At 44.7% G+C, this 21,129-nt stretch overlaps 1 protein-coding gene across 2 annotated transcripts in view; it reads left to right on the forward strand.

Moving 5' to 3' along the window:
- LOC116986908 (ankyrin repeat and BTB/POZ domain-containing protein BTBD11-like) overlaps window positions 1–16,502 on the forward strand; it is a 39,434-nt gene extending 22,932 nt beyond the window's left edge. Inside the window, exons 8-18 of one of the 2 annotated variants that reach the window (XM_033042693.1) lie at window positions 407–494; window positions 1,633–1,768; window positions 3,586–3,806; window positions 6,564–6,739; window positions 8,301–8,406; window positions 9,394–9,496; window positions 10,437–10,527; window positions 11,273–11,341; window positions 12,220–12,333; window positions 14,837–15,031; window positions 15,750–16,502. In XM_033042693.1, coding sequence (XP_032898584.1) covers window positions 407–494; window positions 1,633–1,768; window positions 3,586–3,806; window positions 6,564–6,739; window positions 8,301–8,406; window positions 9,394–9,496; window positions 10,437–10,527; window positions 11,273–11,341; window positions 12,220–12,333; window positions 14,837–15,031; window positions 15,750–15,761 — 1,311 coding nt within the window. In that variant the 3' untranslated portion in view covers window positions 15,762–16,502. The remainder of the gene's footprint in view (window positions 1–406; window positions 495–1,632; window positions 1,769–3,585; window positions 3,807–6,563; window positions 6,740–8,300; window positions 8,407–9,393; window positions 9,497–10,436; window positions 10,528–11,272; window positions 11,342–12,219; window positions 12,334–14,836; window positions 15,032–15,749) is intronic. The other variant, XM_033042694.1, reaches the window with a different exon arrangement.
- Window positions 16,503–21,129: the final 4,627 nt, after the last annotated feature.

A 21,129-nucleotide genomic window follows, 5' to 3' on the forward strand; every position in this document is an offset into this window, starting at 1 on the left:
GAGAAATCTGCTGAAGGTAGAATAGAAAGCCATGGGCTGTGTGCTGATGGATACTGGGTGGGAATTCACTGAAAGAACAAGGACAACATTGCAGATGCTGGAAATCGCAAATCAAAGCAGAAAATTCTGGAAGCACTCATAGGTCAGACAGTTCCTGGGGAGAGGAAAACAATGTTGTCATTTCAAGTCAATGATCTTTCTGGTTAATGGATGAATTTTGGATTAGGGTGGGGAGACACTAGACCGAGTGGGAATTGAGGTCATCAGCGTAGGAGGAAGTTGGTGTGGTGGAAAGACCAGTTGGACTAAATGGACCACTCCCGGCCACACACACACACTGTATGATTCTAAGGATATAATTAAACGTGTGTTCTTTTTCTCTCCGTTCTCTTCCTCTTTCACACAGTTACTGTTGGATGCCGGGGCCGATGTCGAAGGGTGTGTTAGTGAAGAAAGCTGGTCAGATACTCCACTACAACTTGCAGCTGCAGCAGGTAAGATAAATGAGGTTTCAATGCATTAATAACAACATTGATAAATTTATGCCATGTAAATTATTGTCAAATATCACTGACAGCTGTTAACTATGTCAAAAGGACCACGCCTAAAGATTTACATTAAAACCTCTGAGGACAACTTTCGATCTCACACAATTTCTATTTGTAGAGGTTCATAGTTTATATAGAGTATTACACAAAACACAAAACATGTAGAAAAAAAGTCTTTACTGATTTATCACTCAAATATAAATGCCAAACTGATGAAGTGCTATAAATTCAATTTTAATAGCTGTAATCAAGTCTCTTATAAATTCTTAAGTTTATAAGTTCTAAGAGAAGAATTAGGCCACAACCCATCAAATCACTCCGCCATTCAATCATGGCTGATCTATCTTTCCCTCTCAACTCCATTCTCCTGCCTTCTCCCCGTAACCCCTGACACGCTCACTAATGAAGAATCTATCAATCTCCGCCATAAAAACATCAATTGACTTGGCCTCCACAGTCCTCTTTTGCTTCTGATGGGTCAAACGTTGTCTCCTCTGATCTCATGTATATAACTTGCCTGTCACTATATTTTGAGCAATTTTTCCAATGACCCCTCTCTAGAGTGGCAAATATAACTGGACCAGTCATATTAATGTGCTGATTACGAGTGAAGATCAGAGGCTGGGTATCCCATAGTGAATGACTTAGCTTCGGATTCCTCTGTGATTTCACATAACCTGCAAGAGTGCGATGGAATATATTTTCACTAGAGCGCAGATTCAATAACATTCAGATAGATTGACAACATCCAGGACAAATCAGCCCTTTTGATTGTCACCTCATCTACTATCCTCAACACTTTAGCACCTTCATTACATTCCAGGAGTTAGAAATCCTACCCTACATTGCATAGTGTATCATATATCTCTGCCTGATGTCACATTGTGCGTATAGCAAATCCTTCCCACGCCATTCTCTATAAAATGCCCTTTCTTATCTCAGACTGCACAAGGTATTTCTTCCCTTCATCTTAGCTTTTCCCTATAAATGTGATGATATGCCCTTGCTATATGTTCTTCCTATTCTAAATCTCCTTATTGCACAGTTCCCTTCTGATTTATGTCTGGTCTTACATCTACTTCAGGTCATTTTGATCTGGTTTGCCTTTTGCTGCAAAAGGGAGCCGACCTTCTGGCGGGGACCATGGACAAAGGTGGTGTTACTGCATCTCTGCATGGGATTGCTAATCCTTTCAGCCAAGCTGCTGCCCATGGGCACAGGTAAGAAAATGGGGCAATGCGCTTCTACTTGTAAGGTTGAGGTTAACAGAGAACATTCCAACTGAAAGCCTTATGCTGAAAGCAGAGAGAGTTATACTTGTGAGATGTTTATTCTGTCGGTTGGATCTAGCAAATAAGTCCAGAAATGCCTAAAAAAATTGAAGATGGATATTTTGTGGAGTGGATTTCCCTCACATTGGGAGTCACAATGGATGGAAAATTGAACCTGGCTCTTTCAGTCGCATGGAACTCAATGGGAGACCTGCCATGTCTTGTGGAATACTCAATAAGAAAGTCGCAGGAGACATCAGATCTGTTTTCCCACTTCAGACCAATCACCGGTTCCTCCGTGCGTCCACAGTGCTCCATTTTGTTAGACTTCGTGTTTAAAATTGTTTCTTGCACAATTTATACAACCATGTTGTCTGCTGAAGAACATACTGTGGAGGCCTGCTACTGATTCAGAAGCCTGGTCATACTGAGTGAGTATGTGACCGTGGGTGAGGCACCTTGCTACTTCTTCTTGCAGTAGGGTAGCTCTTGAATGGTAGGTCTTATGAAGTGTTGGAAGTTTGGATGCAGCAGGGCAGCAAGGCAGAAAAAGCTCGTATCCTAAAGCTCAATCTCTCCTGCAATGCACAGGAAACCTTCCTGCTAACTCCTCTCTGAGGAATGGTGTTGAGGTCTTCCACGTCAGTGATGAAAGAGATCTGTGGCACTCCATTGCTCAGTAGCCACACCTGCACTCTGCCCATGGATGTCCAGATCATTGTAACCCTTGACATTCCGGCTTCACCATCATTCCACACATTGGATGCTAATGGTTGCCATTTCTTCCAGTGTACGGCTCACATTGTTGAGTGGAGTGTGAGTGTTGCTGTCTACTCAAATAAGGATGACTTGATCAAAAAGTTCTGTAACGGAGACCATTAGGCTCACTGGTGAATGTATTTGCAAACAATGTGACCTTCCATTGGGCTTAAGGACTGATAGATTTTCTCACTTGCGGCTTTGAGCTCCCCTACAGAACCAATGGGTCATAAATCGCAATGGCTTCCATTACTTGATCCTACTAGTACTGGTTTGCATGGACCTCCCAGTCCAAAGGACCCCCCCCTCCCTTCTCCTCCACAAGGACCTCAAGGATGTAGACTGGGAAATGGGGGCATGCTGTCTCTCCTTTACTCCCTCTCTGCCATTTGGAATCAGCAGGCAAGAATCCACATGCTTGCAGCCATGTGATGGCTTCCAGGAAAGTGTGCTACAAATGCTGGAGCCCTGACGATTTGACTTACCGCTGTTAGTCTGTGCTAAATTCAATACTTTATTTTAAGACCTGCTCAACATACGCCACAGCCATGGACAACCAAACTGTACCTACTGTACCTCTGCTTTTATAGAAAATCCAATCTTATACAGAATTTCAACTCACGGGGAGCTAGTCACTGCCGGATTACCACTAGAATTTAGGATCAGAAGGGATTACAAGCAAGAGAGTGTTGTTTCTGGGACCGTGTAAGGGTGGGGTGCCAAGGAGAGTATATTTTAACTGGGAGCCTAGCAGAGAGAATGTGGTGCAGCATAGAGTGCGTTCCAATTGATTGCCCAGTACTGAAGTTATTTAATAGAGGCAGGTCGGAGGGCTACTTGGCTCTCAATGGAGAACAATGAATTGAATAGACCAGAGATGGAGTGTATCTGTGTAGATCTCACTGAGATACTGTAGCTTACAGTGCTGAATTTACTATTTGGTTACACGGACTGGAAAGCACAGTTTTCATGGCTAATAGTTCTATATTCTGTTTTTAATTACTCAGGAATGTGCTGCAGAAGCTTCTTTCACAGCCGGACACCGTGAACACTGATTTTGTGTCTCTGGAGGACATCCTCGCCGAGGGGGCGGAGATGAGCAAGCAGCAGGCTCCGAAATGCGGGCTTAGTCGCAGTAGCAAAGCTCGCAGAAAAGCACTGCAGGACGCCCTGTATCAGAGTGCCGAACACAACTATCTCGACATCAGTGTAGAACTGCGCAAGCTGGGTGGGTGCAGCCTCTTGCCACACTTGTAGGGGTTATGGCACTTTGAACTCTCATTCCTGCAATGTTTCTTTCTTTTCCTAATCCCTCTGTGGTATGTTGACCGGAGCAGTTCACTATAGAGGCTCTCATCTGCACATAACCCCAAGGCCACGGAAATCTCCCAATCTGCTCTGAGCTTCAGTTTCACCAAGTAAGAGTCATAGATTTATGCAGCATGGAAACAGACCCTTCGGCCCAACTCGTCACTGCCATCCAAGATGCCTCATTCTAGCTAGTGCCATTTGCCGACATTTGACCCATATCCCTCTAAATCTTTCTTATCTAGGTCTGGTCCAAGTGTCTTTTAAAAGGTGTAATAGTACCTGCCTCAACTGGCAACTCGTTCCATCTACCTACAACCCTCTGAGTGGAAAAAGTTGTTCCTCAGGTTCCTATTATATCTTTCTCCTCTCACCTAGAACCTGGTTCTTGATTTCCCTACGCTGGATAATCTATTCCCCTCATGATTTTATCAGCTCTATATGATCACCCCCTCGGCCTCGTGTGCTCCAAGCAATAAAGTCCTAGCCTACACAATCTCTCTTGATAGCTCAGGTCCTTGGATAGGTGACATTTTGGGTTTGCGATCCTTCTCAGAGAGTGAATTAGGGTCCCGACATGGAAGTCACCTATCCTTATATTCTAGAGGTGCAATCTGACCTGCTGAGTTACTCCAGCACTTTGTGTCTTTTCTTCCCCACTTTCTTGTATTATTACTGCCATCTATTCTGGAGATTTATTGACTTTGTCTCGATTTGAACAGTTTTTTTATTGCTGGAAACATTGATTTTACGTGATGTCTCTGGTTTTTAATGATCATATTGTCTATGTAAACAAGTATTTGGAAAATGTATAACCTAAACAAAATCCAGACCTGGGGATCTCGGGAGTTTCAATTCTCCATTAACCTTGGGGCCTTCACCCAGATACTGTATGTACTGTTACAGCCCTCTGCTGGCATTTCTAGGAACTGCACCTGTATGCACAAGCTCTAGATAGGGTAATGTGGTCCACATATTTTCAGAGAATCAGTAGAAAGGAAGACCTTGGTCCCATGGAATGTTTAACAGGACATATCTGAACATCTTATTGCAAGAAAAGGAGCTTTTAAATTATAGCCGCCATGCAAAGGAGGAAATGCTGTGATCAATTACACTTCAGTGGTCTAAAAAAACCATTGCAATGCCCTTAAAGCATTTTACAGTTGAAAAAATATGCCTTTTGTTTCAGGAGTGTATGTGTTTTACTCCAGAACTTTAAGCACGTCCTTAACTGAGTTACTTTTGCACAATAACACATTTTGCATGATAGGGATGCAAACGTTAATATTATTCCTCAACTCCTCATCTTCTGAAACGCTGTAGAGGAATGTAGACCGATTTGTCTGGGAACAATCATTACTGGATTCCTCCATGACCCCCAACCTACACCCTGATCCTCCCAAACACCCTACCCCACCATCATTGTTTCTGACTACCACCCATCTTCCCCCAGCCTCAGCCACTGGCTCCATTGCTGTTTATTCATCTTCACTGGCGATCTTTGGTTCCCAAACCTGTGGCAAACGAGGGCTGTGATTCTGGGTCCTCCATTCCCAGGCTGTATCCTGGGAAAAGGTTCTGTAACCTGGACACCCTGGGCCAATCATTAATTGTGATCCTTCTCTACTACCACCACCAATGACATCTCTCCTCCCCATTCCTGGTTTACTCCCACCATATGACCATGTATAGACTGCCTGTCCACCGTTATTTTCCCACTCCAAGGCAAGCCTCATCCTTCATTTGCCAAAGTCAGTACCCCATTAGAGACACAGGACTGATCCTGATGCATGCCTACTCCACAATTTCACTGGACACAAGGCTTGGGCCCAATCCTTACTCCTTCCCCAACCCAAGATACAGGCCTGATCCCTCTGTCTCTTCAACCTACAAAAACTAATACTCTGGGTCAATCCTTCCCCCACCCCCCAGTTCCTCTGACCCACGGTCACTCTATCTCCCCATCCCATCACCCCACTGGACCCAGGCTCAGTGCTGATCCTTCTATCTCCTCAAATCTAAGGCATAGGCTTAATCCCTCACACCTATACTTCACCTCCCTTCCTCAACCCAAGTAACATGCCTAATCCTCGTCCTTCTCTGGCGGCGGTGGCCTGAGACCGGGGTTCGGCCGCGGGCCAGCGGCTGCGTCAGCAGGACTGGTGGGCGGCAGCTTCGACCACCCCGGGCCGCGGTGTTTGAGCTGCGGGACAGTTGTAACATCGCCCGGGGGGTATCGCCTCAGCGCAGAGGGAGAAGAGGAGGGAAGAGACTGCAGACCTAAGACTTTTGCCTCCATCACAGTGAGGAGATGCTGGGTGGACTCACTGTGGTGGATGTTAATATGTGTTTATTGTTGTTTTTTATTGTATTGTATTGTATGTATGACTGCTTCAATTTCGTTCAGACTTCGGTCTGAATGACAATAAAGGCTATCTAATCTAATAATCTAATAATGCAGAGGTGAGAAGATATCCAGTAATCCACAGCTAGAACCACAGTGAACAGATCATATCAGATCTCTACCTACTTTTCTGTCTTTCCATAACCAATTGTCTGGGATGTGGGCTATGTGAAGTGTTGGAAGTCCCTGTGCCTTAGTTCATAACCACTTTTTCTTTGTTTTCATTGTTGTCTGCACCCTTTGCCTCATGCCTGTTTGTTCTTTCTCCACCAGGTGTCCCATGGACTGTGCACTCATGGCAGAAGTCCCTGCAGACCTCGTTCACTCAAAGTCACTGGTCCATTACTCTGGATCTGCTGAAGGAGTTCGATAGTCTGAAAGATGTGTACAGCGAGGAAATGATCTCCCAGGGCCTGCCCCTCATGTTCAACATATTCCACTTGAGCAAGGTGTGACACCGTGCAATCTTCTCTGTGCCTGAACATATCTGCATTAGTTTCTTTTACACATATTTTAGTTATATTCCACAATATAGATCAGATGAAAAGCTGGCAGAATGGTGACAAATTGAAATTAATCCCAACAATTGCCAGACCAGGCATTTTGGGAAGTCTGATGTGGATAGGAGATTCTGGGAATGGTAGAACACAAGAAAATGTTGATGAGCAGAGGGACCCTAGTGTTTAACTCCCTGAAACGGGCCAGCGTGGTAGGTAGGTGGTGAAGAAGGCATATGGTATGCTTGTCTCCATAGGTCGAAGCATGGAATATAAAAATTGGGTTTATATGTCGCAACTTAACAAAACATTAATCGGACCATATTTGGACTGTTGTGGCCGTTCTGGTCTTCACAATGTGTGAAGAATGTGGTTGTGCTGGAGAGAGTGTAGATGACATTCACCATTTTGATTATGGGGAGAGATTAGATAGACTGGGCTTGTTTTCCCTGGATTGTAGGAGGCTGAATGAAGAGTGACCTGATAGATGTATGTAAAATTATAAGAATCATATATATGCAAAACCATTTTCCCATGGCAAGAGGGCACAGGTTTGCGAGAGGAAGTGGTTTTAAAGGAGTTCTAAGAGGTAGGACTTTTTTACACAGGAAGTGGTTAATATCTGAAATTTGCTGCCAAAACCAGTGATGGAATCATAAACAATCACTACATTTAAGAGACATTTAGTTAGGCACTTAAATAGCCGAGGCATTAAAAGGAAATGGACCTCATGTGGGCAAATGGAATTAGTGTAGTTAGGTAAGAAGGCATGGGCGTGGTGGGCTGAAGGGTCCATTTCTACACCATGTACCACTATAGGGACTCAATCCAACCATGTGCAGTGTAACAGTCCAACAGTCTCTGTTTTAGGCAGAAACAATTCAGCAGTGATGGGTCCTGATCCCAAACATCTATCCATGTTCTCCAGAGATGCAGCCTGACCTGCTGAGTTACTCAGCAGCCTATGTCCTTTTCTAATCCACCAGTTTCTTCCTGAATCCAACAATCAAAAAGCAAACAAAAACTGCAAATGCAGGAAATCTGAAATAAAGTATTAAAAAGTCCTTCTGCAGAGTCTCTGCCTTCTCTATACTATCTGCCTCTCCACCTATCAACCGTATCATCTGCAAACATGGCTGCAAAGCCTTCAATAAAGTGCCATTCTGCAGTTCCCCCTGTGACAGGCTGAAGTTCAACTAACCACGATAGTGAAAAAATTTGTCATAACAAATTTTGATTATAGGGATCATGGGGTCAAAGCAAACCATGGTATTAAGTGCATGGGTTTGCAGTCTATGTCTGTGAGCTGGGATAACTACTATGATGGGTTTGCAGTCTATGTCAGTGAGCTGGGATAACTACTATGATGAAGTGAGCAGTGTTTCAACAGTGAGCCTGCTCTACGGTCTGTCAGTAATATCTGGGCTGAGTATCTACACTGAATGTTGGATGAACTGACCTCAGACCGGTTGAATGACATGTCACGATGTCTCTTTGGCATTGTATTTTTCAGAACGATGCTATTATTCGACAGTTAGCTGCCATTTTCACTCACTGCTACGGACCCTACCATATCCCTATGATCCAGGAGCCCAAGGAGAAAAGCAGTGTTCCAGCAGGTGAGCCTCAGCCGTCTCCTCCGTCTAGTGGGATTAGACAGTGGACTCAATCACAGGCACATTGTTAATCCTGAATGTTTGCTCTTGAGTCATAACAACAAGGGGAGACTCTACCATACCCATGAGGTGTTGGTGTCGCCAATCCCCCATGAAGTTGGCTTATTACCCTAGCCTCCATCTGCCTCTGTGAGAAGTCTCCCACTCCCCCTTCCATGTGGCTGCCTCTCTGGAGTCATAGTCATACAGTGTGGAAACAGGCCCTTCGGCCCTACTTGCCCACACCGACCAACATGACCCCCCTACACTAGTCCACCTGCCTGCATTTGGCCCATATCCCTCTAAACCTGTCCCATCCATTTACCTGTCCAAATGTTTCTTAAATGTTGCAACAGTACCTCCCTCAACTACATTCTCCTGCAGTTCATTCCGTACACCCACCACCTTTTGGGTGAAAAAGTTACCCCTCAGGTTCCTATTAAATCTTTCCCCCCTCACCTTAAACCTATGTCCTCTGGTTCTCTATTCACCTACTTTGGGCAAGAGACTTTGTGCATCTATTTGATATATTTCTCTCTATCAACCAGAATAGAGAGATGCACACCTTGTGCAGGCAGATGTTCCGTTTAAGTTGGCATCAAGGATGGCAAAGATATTGTAGGCAGAATGATCTGTTGCTGTGTTGTACTTTTCTACGTACCATGAATAGCAATCTTGTGTGGCTTTCTCCAATCAAACCATGGAGTTGTCTACCCCATCCATCCCAGTCTCTCTCTTCCTATCCATTTAATTACTGTGGAGCCTTCCAGTGTTGCTCCAAAATGTTCCACCGTAGGATTCGAGTGCAGTTACAGCTCTTGCAGGGTGATTACAGACCAGTTCCCTGGGATCTCACGGTACACAGTGATGCACAGCCACTTGCCAATTGGGTCAGAAGGGGTCTCACAGACCTTAATTTCACTCGTTCTCTCTCTCTGTTTCTTCCTGCAGAGCCTGTCCGCCTGAACAACCAGGAACATTCAGACGTCACCTTCCTCGTGGGAGGGAAACCGTTCTACGGTGATTGTGCGCTGCTGTCTTCTGCCTCACCCCGGTAAGAGCCCACAGCTCATCAAACTAATCATCAGTTCAGCGCATACCTGGCTTAGTGCATTGCCCTTGAAGCTGGGGCGGTGTGATCCTATTGCTTAAGTCTGAACCCCATCCAGTAGATTAAATATACTGCAGGTGTTCAAAACCTGAGATGAAAGCATAACTTCATGACAGTTGTGACGTATGACTATGTGAAGGGAAGGACTAAATGTAGGAATACACTGGCTTCAAAGTGAGAAAGGAAGGGGTGAGAGGATGGAGCAAATCTCAGAGAGGACTGCATTACGAGAAGGGAGTATGCGGGGGCCGGGGGGGGGGGGGGGGAGGGAGGTAAACGGGTGGAATTTCTTCCTCTGTCTCCACTTCCACCTACATTTCTTCCTCTGGTTTCTCAATTCGATTCTTGTCTCATATGATTAGTCATATTGTCTTTGTCCAGCCATCTGCCAGTCCAAAACCCTCCTCACATGTGTCCACCTATCACTTCCCAGCTTCGACCTGCTCTGATCCCTTCCAGCTTTCTTCCCCCCCTCAAGCGCCACAGTCAGTATGAAGAAGGGTTTCAATCCCAAACGTTATCTAGCTATGTTCTCCACAAATGCTGCTTGACCTGCTGAGTTATTCCAGCATTTTGTGTCTTTCACATCACAGTTGTAAGTGGGAAAGGACGAGGCAAATGGTGTTACTTTGACCATCAGTCGAGAGGTTTCTCTGCAATGAAGCAGAATTTGTCTGATTAGGATTTAAGGGCATATTTCCTCCTCACATTCCTTGAAGATTTCTTGAAGCGAGGATCAGCAACATACAGCATTATTGTATGAAAGATGTGTATATATATATAACTCTACCATGAGCTAACATAGGTGCTAAAGGCCATTTGTGCGCCATCATTTATGATTATGCAGTTGCTACATAATTTTAATATTATTTTCACACTTCAGGTTCAAAGAACTCATTGAAGCCTGCGCTTCCAACACTGCCGAGGCCAACAATCCCATTGAGATAAAGGATGTAGGGTTTGAAACATTTGAGGTAACTAACAGCAGATTTTGCAAATTCTTAATATAAACTGGGTAGCAGGTTAATTGCATGCACACCACATAGATGTGAGAGGGTGTCAGAGGTTATGGGGAGAAGGCAGGAGAATGGGGTTAGGAGGGAGAGATAGATCAGCTACGATTGAATGGAGGAATAGACTTGATGGGCTGAATGCCCTAATTGCTCCTATCACTTATGAACTGATGATCTTATGATACATTTTCTTGTTAGCTAACACTATGGATACCTGCTATATGTGGGCAAGCTGACCAAACCTTCATGCATCTGGTGTAAGCAGTTCTGGTAACTAACCATGCTTATGCTTGGAACATAATTTTAGTAACAAACCCCTTATTTGTGAGTTCTCTGACACATCCCAGGAAAATACTTCAATTTAGTATAGAGGGGATGTTGCATTCTTGGAGGAGCTGTCCTTCGGAAGAGATGTTAAGCCACAAAGACACTCACAAAGACATTATCTATTGTCAACATTGCCAAAAGTAAATAACTGGTCACTCATCTTGGTGCGGTTTTTGTACAGCTGACGATGTACACTTTAACCTTGACATCTTCCAACAAAATACTGTATGACCACCCCAGGAAATGAAATGATCGACTGTAAAGATCTCTGTGATAACCAAAGCTGTTATAGAAATGCATGTTTCACATTTGGGGAAACTTTTTTTTCACTTGGCTGATCATGCACAGACTCTTGTACTGAAATGTAATCTCTCCACAGTGTCTGTTTCATCACATTTACAGTGGAGGGACAGAGAGAATGGACATCAGTAAAAGCCGAGCCTTGGAGGTAAGATGCCCTCTCCTATGTATCTCAGCTCTCGTTTATTTGTTACCTTGTTCCATAGCCTCCTGCCAGAGAGCAAGATGTTCGGTGTCAGAGCACAAAATCTACTTACCCACTCCCTCAATTAGATATTAAGGTGCATTAAAGTGTAAGTGCAAGAAATTAATTACCGCTGGGCAAGGACGAATCATTAGCTGAGGACTTCTTAGATCGATGTGGTCAAGTGGCTGTCTATGTAGGGTGGGAACGTGGCATTAAATGATGATGTGCCGGATGTGATGCTCCCCTAATTGAATGGAAAGATATTTATTGTTTGTTGACTATGTGTAGGAAGGAACTGCGGATGCTGGTTTAAACTGAAGATAGACACAAAATTGCTGGAGTATCTCAGCGGGACAGGCAGCATCACTGGAGAGAACGAATGGGTGACATTTCGGGTCGATCCCCTTCTTCAAACTCGACCCGAAATGTCACCCATTCCTTCTCTCCAGAGGTGCTGCCTGTCCTGCTGAGTTATTCCAGCGTTTTATGTCTATCTATAGTTTGTTGGCTGTTGGATTCTAGAGCAGAGCCGAACACGACCTTTATCTGTCGGGGAATGGGAGGAAAGAGATGGAGATAGATGGAGTGAAATAAAATGACCTCCAGCCAAGGTGTAGAATAGTGTTTGCTTTCTCTGATATTTTTTTGTTTTAGAGATTACATTAAAGGTTAAAAGTGTTCAGCAGAATCGATAATCATTTGTGTGCTGTGGGAGGAGATGAAAGGAATGGGTGTAAGCTAGAATAGGTGGAATGGTTTTAATGGATGTGGAGAAATTTTATTCATTCTTGGACCATAATGGTTTTACCCCAGTGCTCATGTCTCTGCCTCTGTGCCAGGTTCTCACAGCTTCCAGCATCTTCAAACTAGAGTCGCTTAAGCATCACTGTGAAGTCGTGTGTTCTAGGGACTTGACCCTTGATGACATTTCAAATACCTACCAAAGGGCGAAGGTGAGGTCATCCACATCTTACACTGATATCCGAGTTGCATAACATGCAGTGTCTTGAGTTAAAGTAGAGTATCCTCCGTAATTCATGGGATTTAAGAATTTAATGGCATTGAAATTGGTGGAGTTCCACACTGCGTGGAGAAACCATTCTGTAGATTTTAGGAAGGAGATGAGGAGGAATTTCTTTAGTCAGAGGGTGGCGAATCTGTGGAATTCCTTGCCACAGAAGGCTGTGGAGGCCAAGTCAGTGGATATATTTAAGGCAGAGATGGATAAATTCTTGATTAGTACGAGTATCAGAGGTTATGGGGAGAAGGCAGGAGAATGAGGTCTGGAGGGAGAGATAGATCGGCAATGATTGAATGGCGGGAGTAGACTTGGTTGGCTGAATGGTGTCATTCTGTTCCTATCACTTATGATCACATAATATAGGCTGATGTCCCGTGACCAGTAGTCATGGAGTGCTGCACCTTTTGAATGTGTCATCTTCTGCACAAGGCAGTTAAGCCCATTGACCCAGCCATGGAGCAGGCTACTTTAGACCTGGTAAAGGGTAATGGGACATGATTCACTTCATAGTAAAAGATTGAACTGTAGGGATAGTTTGAAGTATATGAAGGTATGAAAGATTTTGATAAGATAGACAGTCAGAACCTTTTTGGCAGGTTGGATGAGAGAGCATAGCTTGAAGGTGAAAAGTGCAACATTTAAAAGAGATCTGTGTGGCCAATTGTTTACATAATTGTAGTTGCCTGAAGCCTGCTGCCAGGTGTGGAGATATGATAGTGGTATTTAAGAGGTGTTTGGATAGGCATAAGGATATGCAGCAATTACAGGGAAATGGATCATGTGCAGACAGATGAGATTAGTTTATCTTGGTTTAGCAAGGACTTGATGGGACATGACACCTGTTCCTTTGCTGTACTGTTCTATGTTCAGTGAAAGTGATCCAAACTGAATAAAATGCCTTTCTGGAATCTGAAACTAGATTTAATTGTAGATATGGATAATTATTAGGTATGATTGAAACATAGATAGGGGGCCGTACATAGTGGTCTGTTAATGCCGGGGCATTGGTTACATTCAAGACTGGGATGCATCCACTTTTTGGCTGTGGGAGCAGTGAGGGTGAGGGGAGTAAAGCAGGAAATTGAAGTTGAGGCCAAAGATCAAACCACCTGTAGACGGTGGATCAGTTTCTAGAGGCTGTGCTGCTTAAACCTACTGTTAACAATGAAGAGGGTGCATGGTCCACATCTACTGTTATTATTGAATAAGAGCAGAGGGGCCCACATCATTACTGTTGAGGGATCATATTTGTTGCTTCTTTTGAAACTGTAATGTATTGTCAGAATATACTGTAACCATCGTGATAGTAGCCATTTCCTCCCTTTCCTATATTTCCATCTATTGTTGGTGTTGCCTCTGGGTGAGATATGATGCAGCGTTCACACCTGTCTTCATTTCAGAAACCAATAACCCAATAAATGCAATTATAGCATTAGAAATTCCAATATTGGCAATGACCTCAGCAAGGTTTGTGGATAGGTTAAAAGTGGATGTGACCTTTCAGGGGAATGGCATGGAGTCCAGTCATGCTGGGTTAATCCTTATCCCACCAAGGGAGTGACGCTGAAGTTGGATGTTCATATTGGGAATATTGACCTCGGGGACATGTATTCAGATTGGGAGAAGTTCATTGTAGACATCTATTGTTCATGTCTAACAAGTGAATGATTGCTAACAATGTATCAACGTTGTGCTTTTCTGTCTGTTGTGACCTCCTGTATTTGATTTTAGACTTTGGAGATACAGAGTGGAAACAGGCCATTCGGCCCACCGAATCCACGTCGATCAGAGATCACCCCGTACATTAACACTGTCCTCCATACTAGGAACAATTTTTACAACTTACCGAAACCAATTAACATACAAACCATTATATCTTTGGAGTGTGGGAGGAGACCAGAGCACCCGGAGAAAACCCACCCAGGGAGAACGTAAAAACTTTGTACAGACAACACTTGTAGTCAGGATCGAACCTGGGTCTCGGGCGCTGTAAGGCAGCAACTCGACTGTTGTGTCACCCCCGCTACAGCTTGATAGAAGAAGTAGGGAGAAATAATTTCCACTAGTTGGTAACCAGAAGAAATATAAAGTTGTTGGTCAAAACAATTGGAAGGATTGGGGCTAACGTTTTATGCAATGATGTTTAAGAAGGAACTGCAGATGCTGGAAAATCAAAGGTAGACAAAAATGCTGGATGAGGCAACACCTATGGAGCGAAGGAAATACAATGTGCTGTGCCTTGCCTAAAATGGTAGAGAAGGCAGATTCGATAACTTTCAAAACCAATTGCATAGATATTTCAAAAGGAAAATCTTTGAGCGATAGTAAAATAGAGAGATGGAACTAATTGGATAATTCTCTCTTAATGTCAGAAAATGCCGGTGGGCAATTTTGCTGTGATATTTTTCCTGAAAAGGTACTCTTGTTTGCTACAGGTCGTGGACGCCTCAGAATTGGTCGCCTACTGCAGTGGATACTTTCTGAAGAACATGCTGTCTTTATTGGAGCAGGACTCTTTCCGGCAGCTACTGAAGAATGAGGCAGTAAAATCTCATCTACTGGCCGACCTACATCAAGCTCTGGCCGCCAGGATGCAGGCAGTTTATCAGCCCATCTCGAAGGAAACCATGGTATGATTTAACAACAGGACTCAAATGTAGACGTGGTAGCCTTTAAATGGTGGCGACGCCTAACAGACATTGCCTGTAAATGGAGATTGCTTTACTGGAGAAACCAAGTGAGCAACACATGTGTAATATGTAGTGGCTTGGAATACCAAAAACAAAAGAACCTTAACTATTTTCTCTCAGAGAATCATCTTCCTTCTCTTTCAACATCTATGCCTTGATTTCTCTATCCCCAGGATTCATTCATTCATGCCTTCCTGTATTTATGCTTCCAACCGAGCAAGGACTCATTTGTGAGCAGTGACATTAAACATGTACTTCACATGACAGAGAACAGAACAACTTTTAATAAACACAGAGGGTGCAGTAACTCAGCGGGTCAGGTAACATCAGGCGACCCGAAACATCGCCAATCCAATTTATCTAGAGATGCTGCCTGATCCGCTGAGTTACTCCAGTACTTTGCGTCTATTTTCCGTATATACCAGCATCTGCAGTTCCTTTTTACACAAAATAACCTTTTACTACTTGTTAATTCATGTAACAACACCACTGAAAAATGAAGTCAACTCTATATTTACACCAGGTTATGAGTCATCTTAATATTGAGGTTCACTCTGTCAATCATAGACAATGAAGATTTTTTTTTTACCTCCCCCGATCTCATCCCATCCCATCTTACCAGTGTCTCCATCTCAAACTGACTTTAATTTACATTAAGGCTACTTCCTGACAATACACTGGCGGTATGGACAACCCTCCTGGACATCATGGTCTGTGAGCAGTTAGTGGGCAACAGTCCCTGTGATGGATCAGTTTCGGTGAACCATCCCACCGATGCATCTTAAGAGCATCTCCGCCAGTTACGATCCGTGACAAGCAGAGACATTAAACGTATTTCAGATGGTAGAGAACAGAAGAACCTTTTACAACTTGTCGTCTATTCATGCAACAACAGCTTATCTTAAAGTTAAACTTACCTGAAGTCGGCTAGTATCGCGGACTGGTTGTTTATGGTCTCCCAATGGATCCTTGGTCTGAGTCATGTATGTATGTATGTGTGTTATAATCTCACTGAAGTGACAATATGATTTATAGAAGGACTAGGCAAAGCTTTGTGTGATACCTGGAAACAGCATGGGCTGTTACAGGACAGGCGATCTCAGGCATTCAATTCCGAGACTTAACTGAGCCTCATGCATGTTTGCAATCAAAAGAGAAACTAAATGACTTTTTTACTGAAGTGCAATATTGTGTGTAACCTACTGTGTCTTATTGCTTAATAATGGATGTTCTGGTGTAAAAATATTATTAAACAGAGATTCATATTTATGGAAAGCGTCAGAAATCAGTACTTTCATCAGGCATGAAAATCAAGCGAAGGATTTCAGAGCTGTACATGGTTATTTACAATGTTGAACACACTGATACCCTGTAGTGTGCCTTTTATAATTAAACCGGATTTAATTCCAAATGTGTTCTTTGGTGTTCTTTGTGGGCTTCAGATGGGTGTGTAACTTCAATCACATGACAAGTAAATGGTCTCTGTACGAATACCAGCGGTATGAATATTGATTTCTATAACTTCAAGTAACCCTACATCCCCTCTCACTCGATCCTTCCCCCACCCTAGTCATTATGCTAGTTTCATTGCATTGAGTTTCACTGTATAACTCGTTATCCCCTACCCCACAGCCAACAATGGATAACTGCGGGCTCCACCTTTCCTTGGTCGTCATTTTTTTGCATTTCTTCCATTCATTTGTTCTATATCTCTCTATATCACTGTCTCTATCTCTCGTTTCCCTTTCCACTTTCTATCAGTCTGAAGAAGGGTATCAACCTGAAATGTCACCTATTCATTTTCTCCAAAGATGCTGCCAGTCCCGCTGAGTACTCCTGCTTTTTGTGTCTATCTTCGATTTAAACCAGCATCTGCAGTTCCTTCCTGCACAAGTAAATGGTCAAACTCTTCACCTCCTGAGACTCTCCCTGGTGCTGGTATTTTACCGACCCATCCCAACAAATTAGGTGGTTAGTAAGAGATTTGATTTAGAGATCAGCAGACAAGTGAAAGGTCTGGACAAGCTTACAGAGACTGAGAGGAACAAGATGACACAGGTTTCTGAAAGCAAGTTTGAAATTGAGGTGTTGCATAAATGGGAGCTCTAGGAAGGCAGCCTGAGGGGATTTATCTAAGCTCATGAGAATACCTTATCTGGAATTGTGTGCAAACATTGCTAATCAAACAGACTGGAAACGAACATAATCCTATACACGTCATACAGTAACAAAAGAGGCAGAAGTGCAAGCTGCTAGCTCAGCCTGATCTGATGGCAGTAATAGAGGAACAGGTGAGGTGAGTGCTTGTCTCCCTGCCCTTCTTTAAACAAATATTCCTGTTTACACCACTTGAACCTTTTCCAATATCGTCAATTTATTGCCACAAGCGAAGGTGTCTTAAACAAATAGCAATTGTTTGCAAATTAAATCATGGACAGCTTTGATGAATGAGTTTATGGAGTTTTTCAAGAGATGCAACTTTATTTTGAGATCTTATCCAAAGGACAGTCCCTCTGACAGCGTGGCATTTCCTGCGGGTCCCACCTGCTGTCAGCAACCCCTATTCAATAGTTCCTGCTTATAAGCAGACGCTATAGGCCGAATGGCCTAATTCTACTCTTGTTTTATGGTCAAATGATCTGCTAGAATAGGGCTTCTGATCCACTGGTAGGGGATCACATTTAATGCTTTATCTCAGTCAACTGCATTTCACATCTCAAAACAACTTGCATTAATACATTGAAAGTGCAATCAAGTTGTGAATAGTAACATGAAGCTGTGGGTGTCAATAGTCTGTTCCCTGTGGTGGAGACAGAGAGTGTGTCTCTCTGGCTTTACAATCCACAACTCTTCAAAGATAGACACAAAAAGGTGGAATTACTCAGCGGGTCTGGAATAGGAGACATTTCCGATCGAGATTCGTCTTCGGAATGAGTCGGGGGAGAGAGAAACAAAAGAAATGAGTCTGAAGAAGGGTCTCGACTCGAAACGTCACCTATTCCCTTTCTCCAGAGATGCTGCCTGACCTGCTGAGTTACTCCAGCTTTTTGTTACTATCCAAAGAAATGACAAGATACAACGAACAAATGATTGAAAGGTATGCAAGAGGACAACTCAAAGCCACCAACGATGACCAAGGAAAGGACTTCTTGACCTGAAACGTCACCTATTCCTTTTCTCCAGAGATGCTGACTGACCTGCTGAGTGACTGCAGCTTTTTGTGTCTACCTTCGGTATAAACCAGCATCTGCAGTACCTTCCACAACTCTTTAAACCCGTCTCACACCTTCCTTTTTTATCTCTGGCCTTTGTTCCAACCATCAGCCCCCCCAACCCCAATTACCTTTGTGAAACTATTACCTGCCACGCTTTGTCTTGCCTCTTCCCTGTTGGTTTTCTCCTCAATCCCCCCACCCCCACACATATACACACATATACACACACACACATATACACATACACATACACACACATACACACAATCATTCTGAAGAAGCGCCTCGACCTGAAACGTTACCTCTCCGTGTTCTCTAGGAATACTGCTTGGCCCACTGAGTTCCTCCAGCATTCTGTATCCTTTTTGTGAATAGTAAAATCCCACTAACATTGAGAGGGACAAACTGTGGATTAGTTCTGAACATCCTGGGTTACGAACGTCCGATTTATCCTGTACATCCAAGTGAACTCTCATAATATTAAATTTTTAAAAATCAACATGCGAACGAACATTTGCTGTTACAAATGGCAGAACGAGTTACCTGGCTCCCTCCACTTCCAATAATTGGTCTTTCTTATCGGTTTTATTGTGCTTTTGATGTTGTGGTCGTGTGGTTACCAAGGTGAGTGATTTTGTGTATTGTTTTAACTTATGGCCAAAATCTATTTATGGGCGTCTGTAAAACTGAACTCGTTTGTTACCCGGGGTAGCAGTAACCAAAGAGTTAGATAACGCTGGGGGCATATCCCTAGGTGCATGCAGTCACAGTACATTAGCACACTGTACCCAGTGGCGTAGCGTGGGGGGGGGCGGCAGAGGGACGGTTGCCCCGGGCGCTAGGGGCGGCGGCAGCGGCGACCTGGCCTCGGAGCGGGGACAACGACAGCGGCGGCCTGGCCTCGGAGCTGGGGCGGCGACAGCGGCCGCCCGGCATCGGTGTCGGGACGGCGGCGGCAGCGGCTGTGACGGCGGCAGCGGCGGCCTGGCCTCGGAGCGGGGGCAGCGGCAGCAGCCACACGGTATCGGAGCTGGAGCAGCAGCAGCGGCGGCCTGGCCTCTGAGCTGGGACAGCGGCGACCAGAACTCGGAGCTGGGGCACGTTCCGGCGGCAGCGGCCACTCGACCCGACCACGGGTCCAGTGGACGACAGCGGCGGCTGGGACAGTGGCAGTGGCCTCGGCGCAGAGATCGCTGCTTGGTTAAAATTGTTGGATAAATTCTTAGGGGCGCAAAAAAATAGTTGGATAAAATTTTTTTATAAAATGGCAAAAAAAATTGTTCTAAAGGCACGCTGCACCTCTTTAGCAGCCTTCCCCTGAATTATTGTAATAAAATGTAAATTTTGCCATTTTATAATTTTTTTTTATCTAACAATTTTTTTGCGCCCCTAAAAATTTATCCAACAATTTTAACCAACCAGCGATCTCTGCGCCGAGGCCACTGCCACTGTCCCAGCCGCCGCTGTCGTCCACTGGGCCCGTGGTCGGGTCGAGTGGCCGCTGCCGCCGGAACGTGCCCCAGCTCCGAGTTCTGGTCGCCGCTGTCCCAGCTCCGAGGCCAGGTCGCCGCTGCCGCTGCTCCAGCTCCAAGGCCAGGCCGCCGCTGTCGCTGTCCCAGCTCCGAGGCCAGGCCGCCGCTGTCAAAGCCGCCGCTGCCGCAGCCCAGCTCCGAGTACTGGTCGCCGCTGCCGCTGTCCCAGCCGCCGCTACCACTGCCCCAGCTCCGAAGCCGCCATTATGCCTCGGCTCAGGCGGAGACGGGGGATACGACAAAATAAGTCGCATCCCCCGAAGGAAGAGACCAAAAACCGCTAATGAGGAGGCGCAATATTTTAAACTGCCCCGGGGACGCAAACCCCACCCTACGCCACTGACTGTACCTCCAGGAATTGCAGGCACACATTGTGTTTACTCATCTGCACCATCTCCATTCATTGCCCTCGCCAGCTGCTGCAGACTATCGCCCATTGTGGCTTTAGCCCAGGGAACCTGTCGTTGCATTTGAGCGTTGCAAGGCTCCAACTCCAGGAATAGGTGAGATGTACTTGTGCTTTACCCATTTCGCACTAACTCAGGCGGGACTGGTTCTCCCGTGAGGGGTTCTGCCCAGATTCCCGTGATGGAAAGGGACTCGCGGTTTAAACACTGCACGCCATGGACTTTGCCAACGAACTGACTGTTCACGTCACCGTCTGCTACCTCAAGAGACAAGCAACGTCTTCAACAGTGACATGACGACCAACCAATCCTACAGCGCTTGCTCTCGTTTTCTGTTGGAGTTTTTATTATATTCAAAATAAAAGATAGCACCACACACGTGCACAACGCCCTCCTTTTTTTTGGAATAAACATTGCAAGAGTCAGGAGAATTAGGCACAGGAGAATTCTGAAACAAAGCCTACATATAGCTGGAAATACATCAATCCTTTTGTACGCTTTAATGTGGACGACTCAAGGGTGCCAGACTGCAGAGAGAGAAAGAGGGAGAAACATTTGGTGTTCTCAACAATACAAACTCTAGGCCCAGGAGTCCTCCAGCGATAGGTGAAGGTCTCTCGACCAGTTACTAAGACCTGGGGATCAAACATTGGTCAATGGAGACACAGTCTTCCTTCTGTAGATCAATGAACACCCCCCTCGATACGCATTCAGCCTACAGTGCCAGTGCTGATCTTTAAGTCTAGGTAAATAATCTGCTCCTGCACGGCGGGGAGAGAGAAAAAAATGCTCACATCTTCTTGAGTTTCTTCTCCTCGCCTTCCTTCCGTTTCCTGATCAGATCCCGAGCCGCTTCCAGCCCAAGGAAGTGGAAGACGCCCCAG

Source organism: Amblyraja radiata, chromosome 24 (genome assembly GCF_010909765.2).
Source record: "Amblyraja radiata isolate CabotCenter1 chromosome 24, sAmbRad1.1.pri, whole genome shotgun sequence".
In the NCBI taxonomy this organism is placed as follows: Eukaryota; Metazoa; Chordata; class Chondrichthyes; order Rajiformes; family Rajidae; genus Amblyraja; species Amblyraja radiata.